Raw genomic sequence first — 24,986 nt, forward strand, 5'->3', positions numbered from 1 at the left:
CTGCTGGTTTATAAAGCACTGAATGGTTTAGGCCCAAAATACATTTCTGACCTCCTGCTAAATGATGAACCATCCAGATCTCTCAGGTCTTCAGGGACTGGTCAGCTTTCTGTCCCCAGAGTCAGAACTAAACATGGAGAAGCTGCGTTCAGTTATTATGCTCCAAATATCTGGAACAAACTCCCAGAAACCTGCAGGTCCGCTGCAACTCTGACTACTTTTAAATCCAGGCTGAAGACTTTTCTTTTTGTCGCTGCTTTTAATTGAACTATTCATATCTTAGACTGCACTGAAACTTTTATCCATGTATTTTTTCTTTTAATGTTTATTTTATTAGCTTTTCTTTTTAAGGACTGATTTTAAATGCCTTTTTCTTAATGTCTTTCATTTTTTGTAAAGCACTTTGAATTGCCTTGTGTTGAAAAGTGCTATATAAATCAACTTGCCTTGCCTTGCCTTACCATGAGCAATCAGATTGAAGTGATCCCACATCTAAAAACGACCTCTCTTCCTGGCTGGCTCCATAATGTTCCTAACGCAATACTAACAAATCAACAGCAACAAGGCAAACTACGACGACAATCCCACAGATTGCCAAATTGTGCATTTTTTTTGAGCGGTTATAAAGTGTCACTTACTAAGTGACGCTCAAATTCAAACAGTTTCAACCAGTCAGAATCGAGACGAGGCAGTGCATTTAATCACCTGATTGGACGGCGAACCAATGAGTTGATTCAATCAGGAAATGAAGCAATTGCTGGTTCGGACGTCACATGTCACTTGATTTGAAAGCAGTTTGCTGCTTCGGACGTCACATGTCACGTGATTTGAAGCAAGCTTCGAAGCACTGCTTTCTATGGAAATAGGAAGTCCAAGGGTTGAAGCTCCGTTCGAAGCTTCAGTGTCAAACTGCCATCACTACCTTTGCAGCCCTGGAAAGACTCTGGTTTTGAGAAAATACTTTTAACATTTGAATTATTTGTATTGTTTTAACTGCATTTAATTTAATTGTATTTTAAAGTAGTTTTAGACTATATTTTACTGAGATTATCTTTTAGACAGCTCTGATTTGAGTTTTCTTAGTAACGTTTTTATGTTCTACTGAATACATTATTGTGTTTTAAAACTTAGTAGTTGGCTCCTGATTACCCAATTTTGCTCTCTACCTGATTTCAAAGAACCCCTCCCCCTCCTTTACATAATTACAATGTATTTACTCTCTGAAGTTTGTCCATGACAGGTTGGATACATTTTGCTGTTTGCATGTAGGCTACTACTTGCAATCATTTATAAAAAGTGTGGGAGGCTTGACCAACATCCATTTCTAAACAGCATAACGTATAGGCCTACTTAATAGCCTACATATGAAGTGTATGCCAAAATCTCAGAATTTTTTTTTTGGAAATGGGGAAGTCTCAAATGCACCGTAGCCTATGGTGATATTGCCCTCATTTGCATCATTCCATTATATGTCAAATTGCCATATCCTGCGTGCCCCTATCTTCCCCCCATGGTAATCATTACATCTCTAAATGTTTAAACACTACAACAGCATGACGTGCGTTGCGGTTGCAACAATGAGCCTCAGCCCGCAGTTGGTGATCCGGACCTGTAGTTGTACCTGAAAGACCTCTTGTTTGTCTTTCCACACCCAGTCAGCTTTAATATCTGAGAGGTGTATGGCGAGACAAACGCCGGGGGACAACATATGAATATCTTACATTCGGAGTTAAGAAAATATACTGAACATATTAGAGAATAATTGATATATCAGGAAACAATTTTGCTAACGTTATTTATATGCTGCCACAGGCGGGTGGGCAGAAGTGAGCCTGCGGTGGGCTGATCGCTGGAGCCGTTGTCAGCAGCAGAGAAGTGTCAGGGAAAGGAGACAGGGATTACACCAGAAGAGGAAGGAGTCCGCCTGGAGGAATGCAACATATTATTTAGCTGAAAAGTCACGGCATGTTGTCGAGGGTAGTGCCAGCCGTGTTCAAATTTACAACCTAAGCAGAGAACTAAAGCTAGTCGATAGCTGCCAGCCGGTTAGCCCCTGCTAGCAGCAGCATCATCTAATCTAGTTTAGCTGTTTCTCCAACATGAGGCTGAAAGTAGGCTTTATTCTACGGAGTCTGCTTGTTGTTGGGACCTTCCTTGGTTTGGTGGTGCTCTGGTCTTCCATGTCGCCGAAAAGCAACGATGAAAACCCTTTTGGAAAACGGGTGAGTTGACAACAGCAAGCCAGTTAACCTTAAGTGTACACTCAGTGCTAGCATTGCTCCAACCCAAAGCTTCAATGAAAAGTGACCATGCAGAGTCTTGTAAAGGATGACGACTGACAGTGACAGAGGGCATAGCAGATTGTGTGTTTGTAACATGTAGAACACGCTTTCATTCGGATGTTAGGCTAGCTACTAATTTACACTGGTTGCCATGGAGATATGTTCTTGCTAGCTAATAACCAAATCCGTCTCAATATGTATGTAGTAAATGTTAATACAACATCACAGCTCTATCCTCCCTAGTTTAATTCCAACTACTCTAATCACATGGTCATATTAACACTACTTTCCTAAATGAATCACGCTCATTCCAGGATCCATATCCGCATATGTCACCATGAATGTGTCGCTAGGCGGAACTGTTCAAAGTTAGAGTAATGGGTTTATATCGTTCTTATTATACATCCATGGTTCATATGCCTCTGCCAAAAGCTGTTCGGAATATGTTTTTAATGAGGCACAAGCCAGTGCCACTACTGTACGTGATATAACTGTCTCACGAGATAAATTAGATTAGGCTCTTTTATGTATGACGATAACACGAAATGCCGTGAGACTAATGTTAGCATGATGAGGTTATCAAGGACCGTACGTACCTTATTAAGACGTGAGTGCAAGATTAGCCTAATGGACACCAATCTATGCCATACAGGCTATAGATTGTGTGAAAGCTAACAAAACTTAATCCACAATTGGAAAACAACATTTATAAACTTCTTGCTTTTTTTTTTGTTGCTTTTTTTTTTTCTTTCTGACAAAATGCCCAGTAAAGATCATGTTCTGGGCTGGATATAGTTAACAGTGATGGGACCTTTGGAGTTTAAAAGTAAAAAAGAGTGGGTGGTTTCCGTCAGTATTGGTATGTGAGTAATCAGTGTTTCCCCACAGATCTGAAATATACTTGGGCGGGTCGGTGGCAGCGGGCGGGGGGGGGTGCGCAAAAAAAAAGAAAAGTTTCATTTTGTATAATCATTTTGCGTAAAGATGGCACTCAAGGGCACACTAGTGTGTGTTTCCTGGCGGGATTTGAACTCACAGCCTTCGATCTTCAGCCCACCTCACTACTCCATTAGATCAATCACTACCCTCTCAAATGGAAATAGTGTTTCCATAAATGGTGACCACACCGTTTGAGGACCACTGAGAACTTAAACTAAGTTAACTATCTAAAACACTCAGAGAGTCCTTTACCTCACCTGAGCTGAGGTTATCCCGAGCTTGAATGACACACAGAGACCAATCAAGGGCTTTGATTTATGATCTCTATGACAGTGGCCATGTTGGCAGGCCACATCATGTAGACAGCCAGTCACCCTGTGTGAGGCAGGCCACTTAACGAGGCGAGATCAGAGCAAGGGAGCGAGGGATCATTGTCCACAAGTTAATCGATCGCAGATGGCGTCGTGGTCACGGACGAATACAAAAAAAAAAATACAAAAAAAAAAAAAAGGGTCGCGAAATATACTTGGGCGGCCGTTAATATACCTGGGCGGCCCGCCCAAGTATAGTCTGTGTGGGAAACCCTGGTAATACATTAGGCCATGCAGTATGCAATGATCTCATAAGTTGTGATAATGAACCCCATGGTCAGGAAGAATTGTTACTTTTATATAAAACTCTTTGCAAGGTGGCAGTATTTCGATGTCTCTACCCAATCAATCTACTCTTCTGGAGACGCATGAATGGGTGAAAGGGTGAACAAACAAGCTGCCTCTTCTTGCTCAATAGTGCTACTAGTGTCAACCGTATCCCAGTGTTTCCTTTAACTAAACATTTAGCTGTTTAAGGTTGTCGAAAAAAATGTCTTTAACATACAGTAATGTGGAAGCTTTAAAAGCTTAAACCAAATAGTGAATAAAACCCACAGAGAAATATGTAAGCCTGCATTCACCCCCCTTGTTAGTGATTACTTGTGACAGGCTCTAAATATTCTTCCCAAATGATACACGAGCTGTTATGTGCTAAGCCAAATGTGTTGCATCATGCTCCCATTATGTTGGTCATAGCCCATAATTAATCATGTTGTCTCTACATTTTTTGAACTTCATTTCTTTATGGCTGCATGTTCAACACTATTATTCTCTGTTGTTTCCCTCCCATACAGGATGACAGTGTGTGCCCAAGGAGACCTAGCGGATCAGTTTAAGGCTGTGGTGCCCTGGCCTCATGTTGAAGGGATGGAGGTCGACCTAAACTCCATCAGACTCAAAAAGGGTGAGAACCAGTTCCATTACAAATAAACAAACCCAGCTCCTACATTCAAGAGAATAAGAATCTGATTTTTAACTTCATTTCATCAAATTAATGTAACCCAATGGAACGTGTCAAAGTAATGCAATATTTGTAATTACATTTAATTGGGGTTTAATCTGCCATAGTTCATTTTTTATTTCAGAAAGAAAAATACAAATCCCCAAATATTTCCCATGCCCATGTTGATGTTTTGAAATTAAAAACGTTTAATCCTTTGGTAGGAGGAGATTGGTGCTACTAGATAGATATACAAATGTTCAACTTTTAAAAACATTTGCTGTTTTTAACTGATAAAACAACGCAGACATGTATTTACCAGCCAAAAGCCCTAGTAGCTGATAATAAAGCAAACCAAGTCAACAAAGGGATTTGGTTCAAGGAAATATCTGTAATGTTGGTACCAAATCACCCTGGGGCCTCATTTATAAAGCCTTGCGTAGGATTGGCGTGGGAAGGTTGCTTCCGTAGGACAAAGCAAATAAATACGCACAGACATTTTTCCGATTCATAAAAGACTGCGTACCGGCGCAGGACTTGCGTACGGCACGTCCTACGCCGGTTTCCCTTTATAAATCACAATCAACTCGAAATGCGGCGCAGCTTTTGCGGGCTTCACGTAACGCCCATATTTGCCTAGAAATAGTCAAAGAAACGCCCATTCATTCATTCATTTTGACTGACTGCATGAAGAAGATCGGCAGGAAATGACGACAGAACAGCTAAAAAAGACATCTCACACCGTGTCAGATTTTGGTTATTTTGGGGAGGTGGAGATAAATCATATTGTTTGGTGGATGCAGTTTGAACCAGAGTAGCAGCATGGAGGTCGGATCATCACCAAAATAAATAAATAAGTGGTCCGAAAAAAGTTAATGACAAAATACAACATAACCTTTCCTCAGGCAGTGTGTTTGCACCGGGGACAGGACACACACCTCCCCCCCCCCCCCTTGATGAGAAACTGTAAGAAATGATCGGGGAATCCCTCCGGAGTGGAGTCATGACGACTGGATCTGAATTATTTGTTTGTATTTGGTGGTTTTGTGTTCCAGCTGTCGAATCAGCAACTACACTGAACAAAAATATAAACGCAAACACTTTTGTTTTTGCTCCCATTTTTTCACGAGATGAACTCAAAGATCTAAAACATTTTCTATAAACACAAAATAACCATTTCTCTCAAATATTGTTCACAAATCTGAAAAAATCTGTGATAGTGAGCACTTCTCCTTTGCCCGAGATAATCCATCCCACCTCACAGGTGTGGCATATCAAGATGCTGATTAGACAGCATGATTATTGCACAGGTGTGCCTTAGGCTGGCCACAATAAAAGGCCACTCTGAAACGTGCAGTTTTGCTTTATTGGGGGGGTCCGAAAACCAGTCAGTATCTGGTGTGACCACCATTTGCCTCACGCAGTGCAACACATCTCCTTCGCATAGAGTTGATCAGGTTGTGATTGTGGCCTGTGGAATGTTGGTCCACTCCTCTTCAATGGCTGTGCCAAGTTTGCTGGATATTGGCAGGAACTGGAACACGCTGTCGTATACGCCGATCCAGCGCTTTACGATATAGTTAACATGTCAAATGAATATTAAATTCAATTGTGGGACTCTTGGACCTTTTAGTACTGAACAAACAATGAAAAATACACAAAAAATATGAAGAAAAACCGATTATGGAATATCTTTTATAACACCCGCCATCAGGTGTGCGCTGTGAATAGCACATCTTGTCAATGCAAACAGGACCGTTATAGCACCGTTATAATTAATGTTAAACCTGAGATTCGACTAGAGAACAAATACATAATTGAATAAAGGTCATGAGATCGTCTGTAAAGCCGTTGTGTCCTTGGGCAAGACACTTCACCTGAACTTGCCTCCTGTGGGTATTGTCCACAGTGACCATTGCATGTATAAAAAATATGTGTAATGTGTATTTGTAAAGCGCTTTTGAGCATCTGGAAAATGCTATAATAAATGTAAGGAATTATTATTATTATCTCGGCATTGCAACAAACAAACAAATCTCATCTTTAAAATCAACATTTACCTTCACTGGTGAGAGAAAACAAATCCTATCACGGTTCATTTGTGGGACTTTTACCTTTTACCATTGAACAAACAATGAAAAACACATAAAATATGAAGAAAAACGATTTATGCAATCTAATGTAATAACACCTGCCATCACGGGCTACGGACTCCACTTTTAAAATTAATTTAAAAAAAATTCTGTACGGTATACCGTAGCCACCAGTAACCGGTATTTCGGTAATACCGGATACCGGTATGCATCCATACGCCCTGCCCATACCATAACCCCACCACCACCATGGGTCACTCGATTCACAACATTGACATCAGGAAAACCGCTCACCCACACAACGCCACACACGCTGTCTGCCATCTTGCCCTGAACAGTGAAAACCGGGATTCATCCGTGAAGAGAAACACCTCTCCAACGTGCCAGACGCCATCGAATTGTGAGCATTTGCCCACTCAAGTCGGTTTACGACGACGAATCGGAGTCAGGTCGAGGACCCCGATGAGGACGACGAGCATGCAGATGAGCTTCCCTGAGACGGTTTCTGACAGTTTGTGCAGAATTCTTTGGTTATGCAACCGATTGTTGCAGCAGCTGTCCGAGTGGTGGCTGGTCTCAGACGATCTTGGAGGTGAACATGCTGGATGTGGAGGTCCTGGGCTGGTGCGGTTACACGTGGTCTGCGGTTGTGAGCCGGTTGGATGTACTGCCAAATTCTCTGAAACGCCTTTGGAGACGGCTTATGGTAGAGAAATGAACATTCAATTCACGGGGCAACAGCTCTGGTGGACATTCCTGCTGTCAGCATGCCAATTGCACGCTCCCTCAAACTTGCGACATCTGTGGCATTGTGCTGTGTGATAAAACTGAACATTTAGAGTGGCCTTTTATTGTGGCCAGCCTAAGGCACACCTGTTGCAATAATCATGCTGTCTAATCAGCATCTTGATATGCCACACCTGTGAGGTGGTGATGGATTATCTCGGCAAAGGAGGAAGTGCTCACTATCACAGATTTTTTCAGATTTGTGAACAATATTTGAGAGAAATGGTTATTTTGTGTATATAGAAAATGTTTTAGATCTTTGAGTTCATCTCATGAAAAATGGAGCAAAACAAAAAGTGTTGGCATTTATATTTTTGTTCAGTGTATTATAACCATAATCCACCAGTTAAAGGAAATACAACTAATGTGTTGTGTTATATTAGCTGTACAATTTACCCTATGGTGTTTCCATACCTCCTGTGTTTTACGAGCGATTATCAAGTAGGCTATTGGCGAACGGCACAAAACATGATTAAACGTGATAGTCTATAAAACCATGCTTGTATCTATACAACCTATAGAAATGCAAAACGGCGTCAGTTTAAAGTAATTCCTGTCCTCCTGCTTACCGCATCATTTGTGAGAAAACATTTCTTGACGACGAGAACATAATCGAGGGGTGATCAATAACATTTCCGTATTTTTTGTTTCTCCAAGTTATGTGTTTGTGTGCACTGAGGAGTCTCAAACAAGGGCGTTTGTTTAATCATTTTAAGATTGGCTTTAATACATTTGTGAAAATGAATTCTTCATATATGATAAATGAGAGGTAACATTTTATTTATGGTATTATTTCCACATATTTCTCTCAATTCTTCCTTTCTGCCAACGGTTTGTCGCAGTTTCTCGTCTCTCCCGTGTGTTGTGCTTAGTGCGTACGCATGGGTTAGAGTTTGCGTGGAGGACCGCACATTTTCCCATCAAGTTTGTTTTTTATAAATCGCAAACATTGCGTAGAAACTGACGTACGCCATTTTTTGAGCGTACGCAGCGTTTATAAATGAGGCCCCAGGACAGGTCTTGGAAGACAAGTCTTGATGAGCCTGCAGAAACCATGTACTAAAATCTCACTGTGGATACAACACAATGTGTTATGTACTGTAGCATTCCCTCTGAAAAAGAGGGCAATTACATGAGGTACAGTTTTATGTTGTGGTATTGAGTAATCTCTTGGTTTCTGGTTGCCGTCTCCAGAAGGGGCCAACCATGTCCAGGAAGCTGAGCAGCAGCCCAACCAGAAGCAGGTGATCCAGCAGCAGTATGTGACATTCAAACCCCACACACAAACCTACACCAGCCCTGTCCTGAAGAAAGGTATCCTGGGAAACTTTGAGCCCAAAGAACCTGAGCCTCCGGGAGTCCCCTGGCGGTCCTGGAGAGGGAGCCAAGCCTTTTGTCCTGGGTCCAGAGTACAAAGACGCCATCCAGACTTCCATCAAAGAGTTTGGCTTCAACATGGTAGCTAGTGACATGATCTCACTGGACCGAACCATCAGTGATATACGCCATGAAGAGTGAGTTCAGCTGTTCATACTGACTACAGTCTGCCACTGTGTTTGTTCAAACTGTAATTAGCCCTGGATTACAATAACGGCAACAATTCACCAATTTGCAATCTAATCCTAATATGGATTGTTTTTACTAATGGACCACTACACTTCCACACATCCACTGTCTGTTTAATCGTATCTCTGTCTGTTTAATCGTATCTCCAAAGTCATGTAATACATACAAAATTGCCCAAAAATTCCAAGTTTTAACAATGAAATGAAAGCAAACATTATGCATTATCTACAAGGGCACTCCAATAGCACATAACTCAAGGCCACATGCCTTATACTGCTGATAACATTCTCCAGACCCACAGCATTACGCTTCCATAAAGGGTTTTAGACCTGCTGCTAACACAGAAGATATATTCACGTCCAGCTTCAAATGACAATAACTAAACAGTAATCCGACAAACCCACATCCTAAACTTTGAGGAAATTGAACTACGACTGCATAGTTCCTGGTGTGAGTCTCAGTGAGAGGCTGCCTGAATGCTGTCTCCATAGATCAGGGGTGGGGAACCTTTTTCCTCTCAAGGGCCATTTCAATGTTTACAACATCCTCAGAGGGCCGTACAAATTATTGACCTCTGCTTAAAAAAACTAAAATCACAGCCCATTCATTTCATGCTGTGCAAAGAAAAAGCAAACCTCTTAATCCAGATATCTCACCATCACTCATGTATGCATGCACGTGCAAGGTGTGGCGTGACCACCAAAACAGAAAGATATGGACACAAGATGTGTGCAAAAGTATTTAGTTTCCTATCCATGTGAACATGATTTAAGTGGGGGGGGGACCTAACCTTCTCTAGGGGGGTCCGGGGCAGTGACGTGCGGTGAGGTTCATGGCTGGTGAGGCACTGACTCTTTCAGAGTCAGATTTACAAATATTATATTTTGACCTTAATCGAAATGTTCGGTTATTTTCAAAAGCTTTTTTAGTCTGATGCTTCGATTCATTTTAAACAGACTGTTCAACAAAAGGATACCCAACATCTAAATATTGGATTGTTCTTTCTTAGTAAGATCCCATGTTCATTACAATTATGGTCTTACCTTGACTTGAAGATGAAGTCCATGCTATCCTTCTGGACAACAATCTCTATTACATTTTTTTAAAGTCCTCCTTATCTTCCTCTAGTTTCAAAAGTCTAGCTTGTTGTTTGGTCTACCGTCTCTGCGTAGAATAACAGTAGCAACAAGAACCTGTGGGCTCACGTGCGCCCCCTTCAGTGCGGCAAGAGGTTATGGCTGCCTCTCCTGGTGCTTTTTTCATTGCCGTTGTATGATGAGACCAGCGAGCCTAAATATCATACACAGTGAAATAAGTTATTTAGAGACTATGGATGGCGAGGATAAATGTAATAAAGGGATCTACAAACAGTTACATTGGTGACCTACAGTGAGATGGTGCAGGGCATGCGCTTAGGGCCCGCTTTCCAGCCAGTTTCTATGGGGTGACGCATTCTGAGGTGAGGCAGATCTCATCTGTGCCTCACCTCACCACACAGTAACTGGCTTGAGCGCGCTCACAAAATAAGTGCCCCGCGCTACATTAGTGCCCGCGCTCCAGCCAGTTACTGTGGGCTTACGAGAGGCAGAGCTCGTCCCTGCCTCACTTCTCATCGCTCCCATGTAGTTGTAGCGGAGCTCGGCCAATTTGCTGATTTTGACTATAAAAAGCGATTGGAATCAAACAGAAATCACATTTACAACACAGATCAGTGGAGACATGTTATTATTATTACTATTTAGTTTTTCTTTAGTTGTTTTTCCGTTACATTGGAGTATGACAGGTGAGGCTCTGCCTCCCCTGCCTCCCCTGACTGCACGTCGCTGGTCCGGGGGCATGATCCCCCGGGAAGATTTTTTTTAAATGTTGAAGTTAAAAGCATCAATCTGGTGCAATTTGAGAGCAACATGAGGAGATCTATGGATACATCTCTCAACATCATATGAAACAGAACTGTAAACAGATTTATTTTTCTTTATGAATATTTTACAAATCACTCTCCTTTCAAACTGTATTCTTGTTTATTAATAACAACTTTTGTTTACTGTCATATAGTATTTTATACCTGTTTACTTTATTCTCTTGTTTTTTTATAACTATAATTATCATATAAAGATGTGCCTTTACCTCACTGGTTGTAGAAAAAGCGTCTTATATTCGTTAGCATAGCGAGCTAGCCAGATGCTAATAACAACAAAGCTATTGACTGTATCAGTGTGACAGATGAACAGATCGCCACTGGGCTTTCAACTAAAGACACAGACACGCAGAAAATGCAACATGTGTACGGCTCCTTATGGGTACTAGTGATGTGTCGGTCGCGAACGAGCCGGATCAAAGAGCCGGCTCTTTTAAGTGAACGACGGGAGCCGGCTCTCGCCTGCGAACGAGCCGTTTTTTGTTTTGTTTTTGCGGAGGGATCTAGATCGGCATGAAGGCACATTATGCAATGTGCACATTATCCCGCTTATTACACATGGCCACATTCTCAACAAAGTAACGACATGACTCCCAATATGAATTGAAAAGCTTTTATGGATTTAGAAAATGATTTTATTGATTTAAAAAATAGTTTTATGTATTGATTTAAATTGACATGCATCCGCTAAGAAAAGTAGTCCGTTGTTACTGTTTGAACTAACGTAGCAACGGCAGGAACTGCTTCAATAGTGTTTTTGAGGAGCTTTTTGATTACAGATTTGAAAACATCGTTGCTTGCTTTAAAAGTAGCACAATTCATTATGTCAAATCTTGGAAAGTATCTAGATATCCCTGCCCTAATGCCAAAGGAACTGCACACTGAATATGTGTCGCCGTTTGATGTCTATGTCAGGACCGCTGCGTAAAAAGGAGCGTTTCTGCCCCGTTACTTCTCTTCTTACTTCTATAAGAATAAAACACGGAGGACGGAGATTCTCCCCCTCTTCTGACAGCCCAGCAGCTGATCTCAGAGCACGCTCCCCTCTCCTGCAGGGGGGCGTGGTCAGCTGCAGCTCACAGAATCAGCCCCTGCAAAAACAGCACTGGAAAGAGCAAATAGAGCGAAATGAGGCATGGCTAAAATGCAGGATCTGTTTGGTATTTTGAAAAAAAAACTATATTTATATACTTTTATATAGGTCGATACAGTAGCCCCTTTTTTTAAATAGTTTTTATAGGTGTTGCTATCTGTTTTGTGTAGCATGGTTCTACAAGCAAGTCAATGCATTCATTGGGTGGTATCAGAGAGTTACACGGGTCTGTAAATGCAATGAAAACAATTGGCCACAGCAAATCATTTATATTAATCATGTAATTTTTACTTTTGAATACTTCAGTACAAAGGATGTATTGAATAATTTAAGTGATATATGTGTACACATATAATTAGTCAAAACAGGGCTACATTTGATTTAAGGGAGGCGTGTGGTGCAGTGGATTGTGAGTTGGTATTCGGATCAGGAGGTCACAGGTTCAAACCCCACTGCAGTCAGCATGTCGTTGTGTCCCTGGGCAAGACACTTCACCCCAAATTGCTCCTGTGGGGATTGCCCACAGTATTGAGTATGTGAGTCGCTTTGGATAAAAGCGTCTAACAAGTGACATGTAATGTAATTTAATTATAAAAGGTATAATAAGTGGTAAACTGAAGAGCCGTTTGGGAGCCGAAAGAGCCGGCTCTTCTTGGTGAGCCGAGCCAAGCCAAATGATCCGGCTCACCAAGAAGAGCCGGAATTCCCATCACTAATGGGTACTGCAATTTCTGAAGTGCCAGAGCCGCGTTATGGCGCTCTCCGTCAGAACTACACCCCTGTCAGTCGAAACATATACCACGTGATGACACGTTAGGCTCGTGTTGTGTTCAAGGACCCTGACCTTGGCCAGGAAAAACAGGCACTCGCTTGTTTAATTTTTTGCGGTCTAGATTTCTCTAATTTTTTTCTTTTTTGCGTGTGTTTATAAATTACCTCGAGGGCCGTACCAAATTATCTCGCGGGCCGTATATGGCCCGGAGGCCGGAGGTTCCCCTCCCCTGCCATAGATAAAGCACACTTAGCAATACTTAAAAACATTGAAATATCTGGAAAGTCTCTTGCAGTAAAAATCTTTCAGGGTCCCATAACCTATTCATTTCTTTTTTAAACAATGTTTTTATCAACATTTTATACACTAAAACACATGTATACAGTGCACTTCTGTATGTACAACATGAAGTTGAATTAGAAAATGTGTAACATAAGTGTAGCTGACCTGCCCTCTGCACTCTGTCCCACCTCTGCAGGTGTAAGGACTGGCATTATGATGACAGACTGATGACCTCCAGTGTGGTGATAGTCTTCCATAATGAAGGCTGGTCTACACTGATGAGAACCATCCACAGTGTCATCAAGCGGACTCCCAGTAGATACCTGGCTGAGATAGTCATGATAGATGACTTCAGCAACAAAGGTGGGTTTGCTTTCCTCACTTACACTATAATGATTGGGGGTGGGGGGGTCACAATATGATTTATATGTTGAACAATTCAGCATCAACCACAGAAAGGAGGAGCCCTCCCTTAGCACCTATGTGAAGCTAAATATCCCACTACTAACCTCTGTCACCATGGTGAAGTCACATTGTTTGGCAAGGGAATTAACAGTGTGTTCTTGGCCCATGGAGCAAAGCAACATATGATTCCCTCTGAGCCCAGGGCTCCACATCACTGCTCATAAGTGTGTGTGGTGTGTGTGTGTGTGTGTGTGTGTGTGTGTGTGTGTGTGTGTCGTGTGTGTGTGTGTGTGTGTGTGTGTGTGTGTGTGTGTGTGTGTGTGTGTGTGTGTGTGTGTGTGTGTGTGTGTGTGTGTGTGTGGTGTGTGTGTGTGTGTGTGTGTGTGTGTGTGTGTGTGTGATGTGTGTGTGTGTGTGTGTGTGTGTGTGTGTGTGTGTGTTTGTGTGTGTGGTGTGTGTGTGTGTTGTGTGTGTGTGTGTGTGTGTGTGTGTGTGTGTGTGTGTGTGGTGTGTGTGTGTGTGTGTGTAGTGTGTGTGTGTGTGTGGTGTGTGTGTGTGTGTGTGTGTGTGTGTGTGTGTGTGTGTGTGTGTGTGTGTGTGTGTGTGTGTGTGTGTGTGTGCAGAGCATCTGAAGGAGCGTTTGGTTGATTACATCAAGCAGTGGAACGGTCTTGTAAAGCTCTTCAGGAATGAGAAGAGAGAAGGACTGATCCAGGCCAGGAGTATAGGAGCACTGAAGGCCACTAAAGGACAGGTATGGTATGATCTTCGGCTTCTACTACCACAACTACTGAAACCTAACTTATACCAAGTCTGAAACACAGTTGGTAGCATTGATCAGACTGACAACATGAAATTATTTTTAAACACAAAGGAAAACAGACATGTTTGTGTTCCAGGTACTGATCTACCTGGATGCTCATTGTGAGGTTGGAGTCAACTGGTATGCTCCACTGGTTGCTCCTATTTCAAAAGACAGGTAACACACACACACACACACACACACACACACACACACACACACTACCTTTCAAATATCATACAAGGTAGAAATTGAATAGAGCCGTGTGTACACGCACACACACACACACACACACTCACACACACAACTGTTTATCTGGCTGTTATCCAATAGAGTTTACAGACTGCTTTATTACTTATTGCAGTCAGTTATTTTAATCATATTTATTTTCAGCACGTCTTTTTATTTATTTAAACATTTATAATATTTTTTTATTTACTGGTCCTTTTTTTTGTTAGGCAGTAGGGTACGGTTCATACAGAAAACATTGTGATACATTTTATGCGAGAATTTATTTGACAAAGATCATCAGTAAGCCACTTTTACTCATAACATCATCAGTGTTGGTGTCCAGTTGAATCTTGATATCTGTAATCAAATATAACCTTCTTTCAACCTCATTATATCCCTGGAGGGCAATTGGCCTTCTAGCAAGGCGTATTATTAGGATGTGGGCTAGAAGTCCACGTTTGTGCTCTTTCCTTTATTCCTATCTAAAGGGTTGTCCTGCAGCACATTCAAAGTCATCATTATACATTTTCAGTCCTGACCAAGTGATAGAGATTTATGGATTGCTATTATTTCACAGATGTTTTTGAGATTGTGTATACTCTTATGTATGTATTAAATAGCTTCTGCTCTCAGCTGATGCTGCAGTATTCTGTTTCATGCAGAGTATAGTTATGCATAAGAAGGGCTACAAAGCATGGCTTCACTTTTTAATATCAGCACTACAGCGTTGAGCATTGTATCTGCTGAAACCAGTTCTGCAGGTTGTGTGTACTGTATATGCATCCTGCTCATCTTAGGGGAGTTTCTGTGATCTATGATGTGCACCTGAATTCATGCATTTGTCTTGGACATGAAGTTTCCCCATGTGTGAGTCCAGCCTGAAGCGCTGCTGCTGCATGCAGAACAGAAACACTGTGCTGTCAGGTTTTGTAATGACACAGACAACACTCTCAGCTGTAGAACTGGACTCTGAAAGCATCATCCCAGCCTAATACAGACACTGGGTATTGTGGATTAATATCAGATACTTTAAATAATATTTGTTCTTGATTGTGTATCTATCATGAGCATATATCATTATGCAGAGCCACTGCACAACACAGCACTAATCACAGCAAGTGTTGACTTCCGCTTACTATACTGTGTGTGTGTGTGTGTATGTATGTGTGTGTGTGTGTGCGTGCGTGCGTGCGTGTGTGCGTGCAGGACAGTATGCACAGTACCACTGATAGACTATATAGATGGTAATGAGTACACTATGGAGCCACAGCAGGGTGGAGATGAGGACGGCCTGGCTAGAGGAGCCTGGGATTGGAGCCTGCTCTGGAAGAGAGTTCCTCTTAGCCAGAGGGAGAAGGACAAGAGAAAACACACCACGCAGCCCTACCGGTACACACAGCATGCTAACCCTCATCCCTCTCTGTTTGTGTCTCCATCTCCCATCCCTCTGTCCCACCTGTCCTCTCCTCCACTGTGTCTCACGCTGTCTTGGTCTCTGAAACCCCACCGGCACTTCTGTGCGTCTTTGCCTGTTTTTCTTTCCTTCATGTACACCATCCCTACACCTCTTCCCCCCATGTGTCTTGAATGCATGGCCCCATCCCCACTCTGTCAGAACGGTGTCTACGGTGCCTCTGATCGACTCTATCAACGGCCAGAGTTACACCATGGAGCCCCAGGGTGGAGGAGACGAGGACGGCTTCGCTAGGGGAGCCTGGGATTGGAGCATGCTCTGGAAGAGAGTTCCTCTGGGAGACAAAGAAAAAAAACTGAGAAAAACTCGGACTGAGCCATATAGGTACAGAAAACCAACCACTCCTGACTCATCTGGACAAATAATCTTCAGTTTATTGTATTTGAACAAGAGCAGTAAAACACAGAAACCAACTCAAAAATGAACCTGAAAAACAGAAATATTTATGCAGGGTGGAAAGGTGCCATCAGTTAATAGTTAAAGGTGGGGTAGGTAAGTTTCATAAACCGGCTCGAGTGCACTAACATTTGAAAGTACACAGCCGAAAATAATCCGCCCCTTCCTTCAGACTACAGAGCACCTCCTCCAACACACATGAACGTGCACATGATTGAAGTACTGCTGCAATGCACGCCCAATGAGGGCACGCCTAATGAGGGCACGCCCAATGACGGCACGAGATACATTTGTGCGTGCACGAGATGGAAGGCTGACAGACAGGGCGGCAATCCAATCCGTTTGGCCGGCTAAACGGATTGGATGTACTTTTTACAGTACCACGGCTTCCACAGATGAAATACATTTTGTATGGATTTTTTGTCAAAGCACTTCAGATATTCATTGCTATCGGGATGTTAAGAGCATTCCATGGAATATAACACAAAGTGTATCTCGAGTCGGTTTCTCAAACTTACCTACCCCACCTTTAACACAAACTCTTCAGATCTTTAAAATATGTAACACTTTTATACATCACATTATTTAGTTCACCCATACTGCATATTACAACTAACCAACTAAACCCAAAGTGTGCAACTCCTCTGATGGGGAGTAGCTCACTCCTGTCCTGTCTCTTGTCTGCGTGTGGGCCTCAATCTTTCTAATATTGGGAGTGAACTGTGGGCCCTGTTTGTTTCCTCCAGACAGGGACTGACTCTCGTACGTCTTCTTCTCTTCGTCCAATGTGTTTCCATTGGTCCTGTTTAGCAAATCATTTTCCCGTTTTTTAGGCCCAAGTCAGTGAATCTACCTTTTTTCTTTTTGTCTACTTGAACTACAGGGACTTTAACGGGATATGACACCATCAGCCCTGCCTTAAGTGAGATTGTTAAACCTGAATTTAGAAGCAGAGTCAGGATGAGTTTGTCATTTTGTTTGGTCTTCACGGGAACTTCTGGTGTGGATCGGGTTCGGACGGGGGCACCATCACCCCCACTTTCCTCCAATGTTTCATTCATCTTGTCTCATTGTCAGTCTTTTCTCTCCACTTTCCTTCTACTCATATCTTATTGTGCTTAGACTTTGTTTCTTTGTCAGTCTGATCTTATGTTCGATGTTGATGTTATTATTAATACAGTAACTGACAGTCTGGGCTTTGAAGGTGGAGTATGCAATTATTTTGCACCCAAACCGTCTCCCGTCAGTGCTCCTTCCTCTCGCCCGTTCTCATGGGAACAGTTTTGTATTTGTTGTATTCACATGTACTGTACAGGGCTGTATATGAACAGCACATTCTGTTTCTGCACACAACACACAGCTAGCTGATCGTGAGGAGATTTTTCTCTGAATTTGATAAAAACTTGGATTATAATGGCTGACCTTTATTTAAAGGCAATGTAGATGCCAATGTTAAGAGATAATTCAGCATTTTAAAGTGTGATATAGAATAAAGAAATAGGTTTCATTATTTGATGTTCAGTGTGAAAGATGCACAGTTTGAGCATGTCTATTTGTCTGTTTCTGGATGTGTGTCTGTTTTGAACCTGCAGGTCTCCAGCCATGGCGGGGGGGCTCTTTGCTATAGAGAGAGACTTCTTCTTTGAGCTGGGTCTGTATGACCCAGGGCTTCAGATATGGGGAGGAGAGAATTTTGAAATATCATACAAGGTAGATATTGATAGAGCCGTGTATACACACAGAGCGCGGATAAATGACTATACACACACACATACATACACACATACATACACACATACACACATACATACACACATACATACATACACACATACACACATACATACACACATACATACATACACACATACATACATACACACATACATACACACATACATACATAGACTCGTGAATTTCCCCCCCCATGATGACTCGACTTGTACATTGACACTCCGACTTGGACTCGGACTCGAGCAAGTTTTCTCTGGAGTCTGATGTCCTCTATCCTGGCTTGTGCACCTGTGAGGCGAGTTCACGTACTGGCCCCCGCTGTTCCAGTCTAAACATGTCTAGGACACACCCCGCATCATGCTGTATGCTTTCACACATTCTGCTTCCACATTGGAAAAGAGCAGCGCAAAATGCTTGTTATGTGGAAACAAGATTGAAGAGAAGGCTCCGTAACACATTACTCTAAGGATCGAGTTCAGACATATGCTGTCTTGAACACTATCATCAGAGTAACGTGATCTAATCAATAAATACAGATTCAGCCGATAACATGAAAGCACATGGCTACTTAACATGCAGAATGACGTCATTTTGCATGCTAAGTAGCCATGTGCTTTCTGGGGCTAAATCTTTATTAGTAAACTGATTTAACTGGCAAAAGTTCCTTCAAAATAAGAGTCCCGATCTTATTACTATCAAAATAAAAGTGCAAAACTAAAACTTTACCATAGGAAAATATTGGCATACAAATATAATCACTTCTCTAAAAGGTAACTCATTTTAAATATAGTTTATTTACATATATATAATAATATGTATATTAGTAATAAGCTTTATATTTGTATAGCGCCTATTACAAGAATTGTAGCCAAACTCCCTTCACAGCAGTTCAATAGACAGATTAGTATAACATGACAGGATAAAAGCAATGTAGAGGAGCAGCTACATTTCAACACATATATCCACGAAGGTTAATACATGAAGACTTGTGACTCAGACTTGGACTCGGACTCTTCTTAGGTGACTTGGACTCGGACTCGAACACAGGTAATGATGACTCGGACTCGACTCGGACACTCCTTGGGTGACTCGGACTTGGACTCGGACTCGAAGAGTGGTGACTCGAGAGTGACTTGGACTCGTGAATTGGTGACTTGACTACAACACTGATACAAGATACATACACACCCACACATACACACACGCATACATACACATGCATACACAGGGTTTAATGGGGATGTTTTTTTTAAAATTATATTGTCTTTTTTTTGTAGATCTGGCAGTGTGGTGGCAAGCTGCTGTTTGTACCCTGCTCTCGTGTCGGCCATATCTACAGACTTCCGGGTTGGCAAGGCAACCCTCCCCCTGCACATGTCGGATCCTCACCTACTCTGAAGGTAGAGTGGCTCACGCTTTGAAACTCAGTACACACAGAGAAAGAGATATGCACTTGTCTTTTTTTTATTCATAAATCTGTGTAAGCGTCACGCTTCATCTTAACTACCACAGTTGGGCACAAAATGAATGCAGGCTCGCACTTTAATTACCTGTTTGCATATGACCACTACCTGTACCGGCACCACTTGTCCTTCAATCTGTCAATCAATACATATCAATAGGGTTATTGGTAAATGAGTTTACAGCGCTTGTATCTTTCCAGACAGATTCACAGTACTGGATAAATGGTAAAGATCATACATGGTAAACTAAATGATCAAATGTATCACAAATGTACCTAATCAACATTATATTTATTTCAGTCAGACAACTCACGTGTTCTTAATATGTTTATTATAAGCAGCATATAGTTTGAGTTTGGCGTCTAGGCTCGGGCCTCTTCACTCCACAGATTTACAAAGAACATTGAGTGATGATTAGATAACTACATATTTTAAATATGTTTGTAGACTGCAGTAAAATAACACAACGGATGTAACTGGATATCAACCCAAATAAACTATTATTATGGCATTTTCTTGCAGTTTTTTGTGACAAATGCATGCATTTAGCTTTTTGCATATGCAGGGTTTATTCATCTGGACCAAGGTGTGCAGTTTTAGATCCTGCATGTCGGCTGTTCCCTTGCTGTATAAAATAAGGTTTAATTAGAGCTATCAAATAGAATTACTTGGCACAGCAAATAAATAAGCATTATACTAAATGTGGCGGCTCAATTTCCAGTTCAGTTTGAGTCGCTGAGAGGCTAAGCTTGGCTATAAACTGTGACGCGTTTTCGAAGAGAAAGTCCATACTGAAGCAAGATAGTTGTAGGATATTTAATAAACCAAATCAAAACATAGTAACTATGGACAAAACGGTCAACAGAAAAAATGACTGCACAAGCTCACCCTCTGTCATCCCACTCGACATGAAACAGGTGACTTATAAACACAAACCACACCCATGTGACAATTACCAGAAGTACTCGACAAATAAATAATAATAATATTATAATGAACTTGGGCTAAGTAGCATTATGGCACCTACACTAAAGCTCACAATGTAAAACTATTTTTCACACCATGTGTACAGAACTATGTTCGTGTGGTGGAGGTGTGGTGGGATGAATATAAGGACTACTTCTACGCCAGCCGTCCTGAAACCCTCACTCTAGCCTACGGAGACATCAGTGAGCTGAAACGCTTCAGGTAGAACATACACACAACAAAATATGCATACTTTGTATTGATGTCTGATAGATGTTGTCTGTTTCTGACTTTATCACACTTTCCATTAACTCTTAAAAATGCCCATTCTCCCAGCTCAAAGCCCCTGTACACTATCTGATTAATGGCCAGTCAAATGTTAATATTCTAGAGATCATAATGAAAGAAAAGTCTACCCACGGTCGATAAAGAGCAAACTTCCCAAGGAGAAGAGGAGACTGGAGCAGGAGCCTTTCAGTGTGCATACAGACGAACGCTTCAACACCACCGTTTCTTCATCAGAGTCAAAATGGACAAAGACAAACAAAAATGTAGTCAACCTAGCACACATAACATTGGATAGGTCAAATCTACTGGATAATGGATCTGAGCTGAGAGGCAGGAAGATGTTCAGAGAACCTAGCCAACTCAAGATCTTCCTTTTCAGAGTGGACCAGATAGATGACACTTTGATGTTTTCATAAACAGTTATTGCACAAACCCTGAAGTTGATGCAATAGAGTCTTTAGACCCAACCGTCACATAGAATGTCCCAAACGTTGTTTTATTGCACAATATATAGGCACCTTATCAGATCAAATGTGTGTTCACATACACAGGCGTTGATAGTTTTAGCATAGTTCAGGCATTATACATTTCATTAGCTGTCTTAAGCCTTTCATTTAGTTCTAGACATGCTTTAGAGTGAAAGCATTGGAAGGGACCTGAATGCATCATGCATGTATAACTTCCTTTATTTTTAGAAATGGCTATGAAATGAAGATATTATTATCTCGTAGCACTTGAGATGTTTGGCTCTATGAAACCTGATGTACTTATATGATTCTGTTTTCTTCAAGTTTGTATCTTGTTGGTTGAATGCACTTATTGTAAGTCGCTTTGGATAAAAGCCTCAGCTAAATGTGATGTCATGTAATCTCTAAGTGAAGCATTACGTTTTGGTTGTGAATGAATTGTTTGCTGTTTTGTTGGCTGAACAGGGAGGATCATCGATGCAAGAGCTTCAAGTGGTTCATGGAGGAAATAGCATATGACATTCCAATGCACTACCCTCTGCCTCCTAAAAATGTAGAATGGGGAGAGGTAGGCACCCACACACATGCACCCACTCCAGCAGCTTGTTCTGTTTCCACTTCTTTCTTGGATGTCATATGGCACATGTGTATCACCTTGTGTCATGTGTACCTAGATTCGAGGCTATGAGACGAGTTACTGTATTGACAGTATGGGACACACCAATGGAGGCAATGTGGAAATAGGGCCATGCCACAGAATGGGTGGAAACCAGGTACACACACACACACACTCTGCCTCATGTGCTGTGTCTCCTGTAGCTCTGTTCAGTTGGAGTTGGTCTTGATTTGGTTTGTTATGAATAGCTTGTTTGCAGAGCATGGAATAACATGTTGTATCGTTGAGACGACTGGAATCCTTGTCCCTCAGTAAAGGATACAAGGATAGTTGATTTTCATTGATCAACGGAACACATTTACTGTGTCTTTCACTGTGTGTTTGTGTAGTTGTTCCGTGTCAACGAAGCCAACCAGCTGATGCAGTATGACCAATGCCTAACGACAGGAAGTGATAACTCAGCTGTCATCATCACACACTGTGATCAGAAGCAGCACACTGAGTGGAAGTATTTCAAGGTGAGAAACACACACACACACACACACACACACACACTCATACATACACACACACACACACACACACACACACACACACACACACTCATACATACACACATGCACACATACATACATACATACATACATATACAAATACACACGCACACAAAGTCGAAATTGTTGAATATAGGACTCACCCTCTCTCTCTTTCCAGGATCTCCATCGGTTCACTCATGTGCCAACAGGTACAAATCTTCAAGTTCTCATACATTTTCCACACAGCAATTCATTTTCATCACTATAAATCATCCTCACCAATTCAAAGGAGATTGAGTGCACAGCGCTTTTGATGCTTTTGTCTTGGTCCATCACCATTTTTGTCAGCTCCAATTGAAACCTGCAGGTTCATTTCAGGTGCAGCTCACAACAATGTGTCAAGTTGTTCTAGTCATAAATCAGGAACAAAAGCATTCATTTATTTAAATGTAATGTGTATTAGGACTTGTGAAAGAGCATTGACATGGCCACCATATACTTCCATCATTAATGTTCTAGTCTATTCAACAAATCTTTCACAGGCATTCATCCGCTTTATCTCTGATTGGCTATGATGGAAACGCAGCTCCTGAGTTGCTCATTATGATCCCTTCTCAGTGCGATGCTATGTGGCGTGTTACCTGGCAATGGTAAAAGAGTCTTAAAATGGTTTAGTTATCAGTGACCATCGTGGTTTGGATCTGTTTGAACCTTTCACCTGTTGAAGGACAAAGCATCGCAGGTGAAGTATTAAAAACAAGCCTCTGAGCCACCACCTCAGAAACAACATCACTGTCACATTGCCTTGGATTAGATTAACTCAAATGTTGTCAAGTGTAGCATCACTAATCAGATCAATATTGGAGTGCAAACCCTCGTCCGATTGGGTTTCATTTCAGGGATTCATATGGGAGGGTGGCTTCTGAATCCCATCAAACACTAAGCTTAACCTTCATCTTTTTTCTCACAGGGAAATGTCTGGACCGCTCCGACCTGCTCCACAAAGTCTTCATATCAGACTGTGACAACAGTAAAACCACTCAGAAATGGGAGATGAATAACATAGTGGCTGTCTGAACACTACTGGCACAAGGAGAACCACTGAGAAACACATCCGTACTCATCGTTTACAGATAAAGCCAGCAGATACTGTCCTTTGAAGAAATCATGTTTTTGATTTGAGCCAGTCGGTGTCAGTGCTTCTCAATGAAAGATACTGAGTTTTGACTTTTAACAGCTTCAACCCAAAACGGTTGGTTGGAACTGTTGCTCCATAAGCTCATGCATAACACAGACAATCCAGGTGGCAGAAGTACAACTGGAAACCTGCTCTGTCTCTCTGTCCTTCATACTGTTGGTTTTTCACTCGTTCTTTCTGTTCTTTTGGTCTTTGGCTCTCAGGTCTTTTCTAAACCACTACATTGATTCAAGAAATCAACATCTACCCTGACTATTGAACAGTCATGCTCTTATTAGACCTTCCAATCAACTGTTAGCTCACCTACCAAAGAGTCTTTTTTATTGGTGGAGGATTCATCAGTGCAGCAGGTGGTGCTGGGTGGTGTCATGAATGTTTACGTTTCGGCTTGTTTTGTGTATTTAAACAATCAACATGTAAGGACTGTAACTATTCTTCTGCTTGGCCCTGTTCAGCCATCTCTTTCAAAAATGCCCATAGGCAATTTCACCATGTCAGTGAAAATACAGCAACCTTCCTCCAGGGAAGGTTAACCCTAACCCGAACCCAGAGATGGAAGACACGTTTTGCTTGTTCTTCACATTTGCACTCCAAGGGCCATTCTAGCTTGCAACTAATACAGTACTCCAACCGGCTTCATTTGATGAACGAATAAGCAGGATTCAATTAACAAGTTGAATATAAAGCAAACTATACAGTGTTTGTTTCCCTAAAGCATCTCAAGGTCCATTGTTAGTGTGCCATGCCTGAAACTTAATTGTATTGGTTGCATATAACTTATTTTGGTTTCCATCACCGTCCACTGACACTGCGAGGCTTAAGAGGAACCTAAGGAGAACACATCTGAGAACAGTGACCTGCCTTACTGACAGTCCTGATGAGAAGATCAGTTGCTGACAAGCTGTCTTTCACCTAGTAACTGTCTGTCTGATAATGAAAGGAACAATGTGTGGTTTGGGTTGGAAATGATAGAAGTGATACATTGATTACACTTAATGGGGTGGGGGTTCATTATCTTGTTGAAGATAATGTGGGGGTTTTGGTTTGTTTTGCAAGGTAAAGAGGGTTTGGTGAATGGCTGATGATGTATGCAATGTTTTGTACAATGTAAATACATTTCTTTGTATTGATTGAAAAGTTTATTAACAGCTTGTATATATTGGGTAAAGATCAATCATAATTGCATTTTGTGAAGGGCCTTGAATGATGTAAATATCTAACTTATAGCAGAAATGTAATAATGTGGGCTGAAAAATGGGTGATTGAACAAATAAAAGATCAGATTTTTACTACTGCCACTGATCTCTGTTATTGTCATTTCAGGAAACGTTACTGCACCTTGGTGCGGAGTGGGGTCGTGCTTAATGT

The 24,986-nt window shown here is 41.6% G+C and overlaps 1 protein-coding gene across 1 annotated transcript; it reads left to right on the forward strand.

Annotated features, from left to right (window-relative positions):
* The first annotated feature begins 1,571 nt into the window (after nucleotides 1–1,571).
* galnt7 (UDP-N-acetyl-alpha-D-galactosamine: polypeptide N-acetylgalactosaminyltransferase 7) lies at nucleotides 1,572–24,916 on the forward strand. Its single transcript, XM_034224466.1, is given in 17 exon segments — nucleotides 1,572–2,222; nucleotides 4,387–4,403; nucleotides 4,405–4,496; nucleotides 8,606–8,772; nucleotides 8,774–8,925; nucleotides 13,239–13,405; nucleotides 14,071–14,201; nucleotides 14,347–14,426; nucleotides 16,096–16,278; nucleotides 17,943–18,060; nucleotides 19,362–19,484; nucleotides 20,620–20,735; nucleotides 21,734–21,836; nucleotides 21,943–22,041; nucleotides 22,274–22,402; nucleotides 22,599–22,629; nucleotides 23,391–24,916. Coding segments are annotated over 17 exon segments (1,938 nt in total). The 5' UTR covers nucleotides 1,572–2,099; the 3' UTR covers nucleotides 23,498–24,916.
* Nucleotides 24,917–24,986: the final 70 nt, after the last annotated feature.

Source organism: Gymnodraco acuticeps, unplaced genomic scaffold (assembly GCF_902827175.1).
Source record: "Gymnodraco acuticeps unplaced genomic scaffold, fGymAcu1.1, whole genome shotgun sequence".
Lineage (NCBI taxonomy): Eukaryota > Metazoa > Chordata > Actinopteri > Perciformes > Bathydraconidae > Gymnodraco > Gymnodraco acuticeps.